The sequence below is a fragment of the Nannospalax galili genome, unplaced genomic scaffold (assembly GCF_000622305.1).
Source record: "Nannospalax galili isolate Female #2095 unplaced genomic scaffold, S.galili_v1.0 scaffold162, whole genome shotgun sequence".
Classification (NCBI taxonomy): Eukaryota; Metazoa; Chordata; class Mammalia; order Rodentia; family Spalacidae; genus Nannospalax; species Nannospalax galili.
Window position 1 is genome coordinate 316,593 of NW_008350388.1, and position 8,134 is coordinate 324,726.

General features: G+C 40.6%; 1 protein-coding gene across 7 annotated transcripts in view; it reads right to left on the reverse strand.

The window, feature by feature from the left end:
- The window catches only part of Tmem241 (transmembrane protein 241), a gene marked incomplete at its 5' end in the record, with an annotated part of 121,622 nt that overhangs the window by 110,872 nt on the left and 2,616 nt on the right, over nt 1–8,134 (reverse strand). For all 7 annotated transcript variants that reach the window (XR_003851829.1, XM_029570697.1, XM_029570696.1 and 4 more), the window contains 1 exon segment: nt 782–859. Coding sequence is in view for 6 of the 7 variants with exons in the window: in XM_029570697.1 (XP_029426557.1) it covers nt 782–859 (78 nt within the window).

Here is an 8,134-nt window from a genome sequence, read left to right on the forward strand (position 1 = left end):
ATGTATAGCTAATGACTACATAACAAGCAACAATGCCAGACAAGCGATACCTTCTTTTGAGTTGTTGGCCAGGGTGGCTAAAGGGATTCCCAAATAATAACCCAGCATAGAACTGGGAAAATGAACAGCAGACCCAAATCTTATCTAAAGGAATATTGACAACTGATTGCTGCTAGATAAGGAACAGCTGATCTTCCTAAAACAAGGATCTCTAGCTAGGCAGACTACATTTAGCAGATGGACAAGCACTGGGGAATGGCTGGGGGCACTGACAACACAGTGGACAGTAACTGGGATTACAGAGTATATGGGCTCCAGTGGGGGTGAGGGGGTGGGAAGGCTATGGGAGGGTGCCATTTGGGAAGTGGGTATATAGATGAGTAAGACTGTTTGGGATGTTCTGTATGATATACATTCAAAAAAAATAAATAAATAAATGACATATTTGAAAAAGCATATAATAATAATTTCAAAAAATATTTAAAGCTTATGTAATCATCCAACATAGTGAACCTATGATCTATAACAAAGGTAAATTAATATAGTATTATGACTTGGGTGTCTCTATTAATTTTAATATTATTTATTGATACTATCAGCCAGGAAAAACTATTCAAGATTTATCTGATTTTGAAACAATCGAATCTCAAGGTTGAAAGGACACAAGAGTCCAAATAACTCAAACACACATCCGTGCTTCCAGGTGCAATATCATAAGAAGTCAAATATTTAAAGCAAGCAGCATGTGAATCATGAATCAAATATGAAGAGGTTATTATACCTTGAACTGCTGTTGATCTCCACCCAACCCAGCTTCCATGACACGTGAAGCAGAAGTCCACCAATGAATGTCTGCCACCTGAAACAATGAACGCCAAGATAAATTACTACAGTCTACAGAGCCTAACACCCAGCTGTGACAGACCTGTTACAAGACACAAATACACACCTTCAACAAATCTTACAACCCTTTTCTCCCATTCCTCAGACCTTTCCCTCTCCATCTCTACTACCTCCTTGAATTCAGCAATCCAGTAGATGTTGGCAGTCATACCCACCTTGCCTAATTCTAGACTTTTCCTGAATCTCTTCCAAAATCCCTCATTATGGATGACTTCCAAATCCCCATTCTCACCTAGATACTGCTATTCTGAAATCCCATAAACACCCAGCTATAACATACCTAAAATATTATCTGAGACTGATCTCTACCCTGATCACCATCCTACTGTTCTTAAACAGCAAACTGAGATGTTGCCCAGCCCATCCTCAGACCCCACTTCCCACTTCCCTCATCTACTTGGTAAAATCCTCTTGATTTTATTCAACCCATAGCAGAATTCATATCTGAAGTCTTCCTTTGTTTCTGCCTTAAGTTAGGCTCTCACTATGTGGCACCTGGCCTTTAGCATTAGTCCTATAGCATGTCCCCAGGGCTGTCCCCCTCCATTATTACCTTGCAGTAGTAATTTTCACTAATTAAATTGTGCCACTCCCTTGTTTTAAAAATAGTTGACTCCTCCTGATGCCATAGGCAGTGGCCGTCAGCCCTTCGCTGCCACACTTGAGGTCTTGAGGCTCATATGAGACAGAATGCCATCAGGAGGACAATCAGGGGCAGCAAAGGTTACCAACACTCCCCCCGCCACCGTGCAAAGCACGTCAAAATGCTAAGTGAAGTAGGCATAGTGGCACACACCTCTAATTCCAACATTTGGGAGGGTGAAGGAAGAAGGTTGTAAGTTTGAGGCCATCTCTGGGCTATATAGAGAGACCCTGCCTCAAAAAAATAAAAAAATAAATAAAGATGTAGGTCTGGAGAGATGGCTCAGTGGTTAAAAGCACTGGTTGCTCTTGCAAAGGACTCAGGTTCGATTTCCAGCACCCACATAGTGGCTAACAACTGGAAATAACTCTACTTCCAGAGGATCCAATGCCCTCTTCTAGTCACGACGGGCAATACACACACATGTATACTTACATATAAGCAGGTGAAACACTCATACAGATACAATAAAAATAAATAAATTAGGACCAGGCATAGTGACACATACCTTTAATCCAGCACTCAGGAGGCAGAGGTAGATGGATCTCTGTAAGATTGAGGCCAGTCTTGTCTACATGGTTAAGTTCTAAGCCAACTAGAGCTACATTGTGAGACTCTGTCTCAAAACCCTAAATAAATAAATAATAGATATTTTAAATGCCAAATGAATAACAATGATATTACAGCAAAAATCCTCTCTCAGTTTAGTCACTTTAAAAAAGCATATTTTGTTTTTTATTTTATGTATATGACTGTATTGGCTGCATGTGTTTAAGTGCAACATCATGCAATGCTGGCAGAGGTCAGAGAGGATGTCAGATTCTCCTAGAACTGGAGTTACAGATGGTTGTTAGCCACCATGTGGGTGCTGGGAATCAAATTCGGGTCCTGTACAAGAGCAGTCAGTCCTCTTAACCACTAAGCCATCTCTCCAGTCCTGGTTTAGACACTTTTAAAAAGTATTTTCCTTACTTTACTGGCATTCTTTCAGAAACAAACATACAGAAAAGTTGGCAATGGTGAAGAAATCCGATTTTTATGAAAGCATTAGGAAGTCACAAGATAATCCCAGGTACTCTCTTCAGTGATATTTTCCAGGACTTCAGGAAATATTCAACCCACAGAAGTACCACAAAAGCAACAAATCCCCATTTTAATACTTTTCATAGTGTACCCATAAAAGAAACGTTGTTTGCAAAGCTACCCATGCAGCTCCAGGCTTCACTGAGGGCCCAGAGATCCCTTAGTCCTCTGCAGCCAGCTTCTCCTGGACAATTTCTAACAGGGCCCCTTCTATTTTCAACTGCCTGTAATCTGGAAGCTCTAGTTTACTATGACCATGATCATAACCATGCACACGTCCATGTCCAGGGGCCAGGTCTGACAGCAATCTGACCTCTGAGGACACTCCTCGGTTGAGTCATTTATATTTTAGGTGACATATCATACATTTTAAAACCCTATTTTTAGTTACAAATGATGTGAGACACCTCACCTCAGAAGTGACTATGACACACCTATGTGTTTGACACTACAGCCGAGAGAAGCCCTGGCTTCCAGGACAAAGTCCATTATGTGTAACACAAAGCCCTCTTAACTTCGGCCTGCCCATCCCCAGGATCAGCTCTCTAGACCTGCTTGCTTTGGGAGTCATGTTCTGGCCACAGACTGTGCCTACATCCTCAGAATGTGCCAGACCACTTCCTACTTCTAGGAATTTGTAGATACTGTCCACTTGCCTGTGATTCCCCATCCCCATCTCCTTGTATGCAAGACCTTGAGTACACATCCACTTTGTGAAGTTTCACTGACCCAGCCCAGCAGAGCAGGTGAACATTGGTCATACCTTGGGTCAGCATGGTCTAGAGCAACAGTCTCAACCCAGTCAATTTTTACCCCCAAGGGACATGTGACAGTGCCTAGAGACTTTTGATCTGCAACAGCCTGGAGAGAAAGGAGGGAGGTTTGCAATAGGCATCTAATGAATAGGAGTCATGGATGCTGTTAAACACCCTGCAGTGTGCAGCAATGCCTCCACAGCACAGAACAAGCATGGTAAAGCCTTAACAGGAAGAGAACCAGGGCCCCAACAAGCCATCCTAATGAGGGTAAATACTCTAGTCAGGTGGGCCAGGTGAGGCTTCCCAGAAAAACTATGTCTAAGGGAATACCTGCTTCCTGTTCAAAGTAGAAGATTCTCAAGGAACAACAGGCCCTTCAAAATTTGTGGGCAAAGTTCAACTGGTCTAGACATTACTAGCATTTGAGCATAGGGGGCAATAGTTAGGGGAAGAGCTGAGAAGGATGGAGAGACATCACTGCTCCTCAAGGCTGTGTCACACAAGACCAGAGGCTTCAAACTGGGGATCTAAGGGTTTCAAGCATGGGAGAATCTCTGTCACAATGACATTTGGTAAAGATTCCTCTCTTTACAAGGAATAGACTATTCTTTTTTAATAATTTAGTTATCATTTTTATTTTATGTGTATGAGTGCATTGTTGCATGTATTTAAGTGCACCCATGCTGTGTAATGCCCACAGAGGTCAGAAGAGGGCTTTGGATTCCATGGAACTGGAGTTATGGATGGTTGCTAGCCACCAGGTAGGTGCTGGGAATCAAACCCAGTTCCTCTGCAAGAGCAGTCAGTGCTCTTAACCACTGAGCCATCTCTCCAGCACCAGAAGAGACTATAGGCATTGTGGTTTGACTATGAATGTCCCTCACAGGCTTATGTATTGGGGGCTTGGTGCCTAGCTGATGGGCTAGGAAATGATTAAATGAGCTGGGAAATGATTAAATCCTAAGAACTCTGGCCTAATCAGTGGATTGGTCTAATAGATTCATAATAGGATGGCATTACTGGGCAGTAGTGAAAGTAGGAGGTGGGACCTAGTTAGAGGAAGTAGGTCATTGGAGGTGTATCTTTAGAGGCTACATTTTACTGTGGTCCCTTCCTGTATTCCCTCTCTCTAAATGGGGTGAGCTGTTCCACATAGTTTCCCTGCCATGACAAACCAACCTCTACCATTGTGATCCAAAATAAATCCTTCCTTTCTTGGGTTGTTTTCTTCAGTGTTTTGTCACAGTGGTGAAAAGTTTGACTAACACAAGTTGGAAGGAAGCAAGTTAGAAGTTGTTACAGCAGGCCGGGCATGGTGGCACTCGTCTTTAATCCCAGCACTCGGGAGGCAGAAGCAAGCGGATCTCTGTGAGTTCAAGGCCAGCCTGGTCTACACAGTGAGTTTCAGGACAGCTGGGGCTACAGGGAGACCCTGTCTCAAAAGACCGAAAAAAAAAGAAGTTGTTATAGCAATCTGAGAGATGACAGTGGGCCAGGAAGGGGCAATGAGGAGGAAGAAGGTAAAGGATTCAAGAGGTGTTTAGGAGGTCCTGGTGGCTGAACTGGATGCTGAAAATGAAGGTTCTAAGTTAGTGAACAATCACATAGAGGGTACCATTCACTGATGGTAAATTTAAGGGACAAACAGAAGAGAAAGGCAAGTTCTACAAGAGCATAGATCTTTGTTTTCTTCATTGGTATACCCCTAAGTGCCTAGAACAGTGCCCATCACACAGTATACCAACAAACATCATAGACAGTCATTTTGCCACATTAGGAAGGTGTGGTGTATTCTCTAGTGACAAAGGAGATGAAGGACAACTGTCTTTGTAGAGCTGGCATTCTGTGGGGAGGAGGTACATGCATGTGACCTATTCATTGAAAAGAAAGGGACCAGGAATCCAAGTGAAAATATCACCCTTCCTCTCCTAAGTTCCCTAAGCTTCTCACCTAAAGAGATAAGAAAAGACAATCAGAAATCTCCTCTGCAGGAACTCCTGAGTAGCTGAACTAAAGCCATCTGGTCTCTCCAATATAAAATCAAATGGGCGAACCTGAAGCCTAGACCAACAAGTTTTACATACCCAATAAGAAAACAACCAAGGCACATCAAGTATACAAACAGAAACAAACTTCAGCTCAACAAAGGAAGGCATGAGTCCCACACAAAAAGCATAAACAACAAAAGAAATCCACACGCCAAAATCACAATGAAAAAATAGTATGAAAAATCCAAATAGTATGTCCCCATCAAACACCTACACTCCTATAGGAGAGTTTTACAACGAGAACCCCCTAGAGATAACCAAGGGCACAGAATCTAAAAGAGCAATCATCAACAGGATCAAAGAATAAATTCAATGAATTTAAAGAACACACAAACAAATCAAAGAACTAAAAGAAGATAGGGATAAACTTCTGAGTTCACAAAAGAGATAGAAGTATTGAAGAAAACTTTGGTTGAAATGAAGAAGGATGTGAAAGACTCAATAAGCCAATTAGAAATGACTGGAGAAAGCCTCACCAATAGAATGAAAGAAATGGAAAATAGAATATTAAGACTGGACTATAAACTTGACAAATTGGATGGCTTAAGCAAAGATTATTAAAAATTTAAGAAAACACAGGAATAGAATATACAGGAAATGTGGGACATCATGAAAATGCCAAATTTATGCATCATAGGCATAGAGGAAGGAGAAGAATCTCAGGATAAAGGTATGGACCAGATCTTCAACAGGATTGTAGAAGAAAATTTCACAAAATTAAAGAAACTCGTGCCCATTCAAATACAAGAAGCACATAGAACACCAAATAGACAGGATCAGAAAAGAAATTTCCCATGGCACATCATAGTAAAAACACTGAACATACAGAACAGAGAGAGAATACTGAAAGCTGCAAAAGAAAAACAAGTTACATATAAAGGAAAATCCATCAGAATCAGCTGACTTTTCAATGTAAACTATAAAAGCCATAGATGCCAACTCAAAATACTTTACCCAGAAAAAATATCTATTATAGTTGAAGGGGAAAGAAAACTCTTCCATGACATGAATAGGCTGAAAGAATTCACGTTCACAAAACCAGCCTTTCAGAGAATTCTTGAAGTGATACAAAAAACTAAAGAAAAGAATGACTATACCCAAGGGACAACAGAATGAAACTAAATGAAGGTATAACTATGGAAACACAAAGTTAGACCAAGAATGCAAACAGAAAAGGACTGGGACCAATATACATCTTTCCGTAATAACTTTAAATATCAATGAACTGAACTCCCTAGTCAAAAGACACAGGTTAATTGAACACCTTAAGAAACAAAATCCATCTTTTTGTTGTCTTCAAGAAACCCATCTCATCTTCAAGGACAAGGTACTACCTTAAGATGAAAGGATGGAAAAAATATTCCAAGCAAATGGCATTAAGAAACAAGCAGGTGAGGCAGAGGCAGGCGGATCTCTGTGAGTTCAAGGCCAGCCTGGTCTACTTGGTGAGTTCCAGGCTAGCTGGGGCTACAGCTTTCATCAAAAGGATGAAAAAAAGAAAGAAAGAAAGAAAAAAGAAACAAGCAGGGGTTGCAATTCTAATAGCTAATAAAATAGACTTCAAACTGAAACTAACCAAAAGAGATAAAAAGGGTCACTTCATTCTGATCAAAGGAACAATAAACCAAGAAGATATTACAATCATGAACATATATGCACCAAACTCTGGAGCAACCAACTTCATGAAAACAGTACTACAGGACTTTAAGACACATATTAACTCCAACGCACTAATATTAGGGGACTTCAGTACCCCACTGTCTCCATTAGACAGGTCAACCAGACAAAGAATAAACAGACATCTGAATTAAACAACACCATACATCAAATGGACCTAACAGATATCTAATGGAATATTCCACCCAAGCACCAAAGAATATACTTTCTATTCAGCACCCCATGCAACTTTCTCAAAAATTGACCACATATTGGGGCACAAAACAAACCTCAACAAACACACACTCAAAAAAAATTGAAATAATTCCATGCATTCTATCAGACCACAACGCAAGAAAGATTAAAATCAAAACTGGAAGAAGCCCTAGCAAATACACAAACTCATGGAGATTAAACAACACACTTCTGAAGATGAGTGGGCTAAAGCAGAAATTAAGAAAGAAATAAAAGTATTCCTGGAATTAAATTAAAGGACAATGCAATACAACAAAACCTCTGTGACACTTTAAAAGCAGTCCTAAGAGGGACATTTATAGCTCCAACTGCCCACATCAAAAATCAGAAAGAACACAAATAAATGACTTAACATTGCAACTCAAGACTCTTGAAAGGCAACAATAAATGAAAACCAACAGCAGACAAGAAGAAATAACAAAAATCAGAGCAGAAATTAATGAACTAGAAATAAAGAAAACAATACAAAGAATGAACATATCTAAGAGCTGGTTCTTTGAAAAGATAAACAAGACAGAGAGACCCTTAGCTCAGTTAACCAAAAGAAAGAAAGAGCACCTCCAAATCAACAAAATCAGAGATGAGAGGGGAAACATCACAAAAGACAACAAAAAGATCCAGAACATTATAAGGGTATACTTTAAAAACCTTTATGTGCTGGGCATGGTGGTGGACACGTTTAATCCCAGCACTCGGGAGGCAGAGGCTAGTGAATGTCTGTAAGTTCAAGGCCAACCGGTCTACTTAGTGAGTTCCAGGCCAGCTGGGACTACAGGGAGACCCTGTCT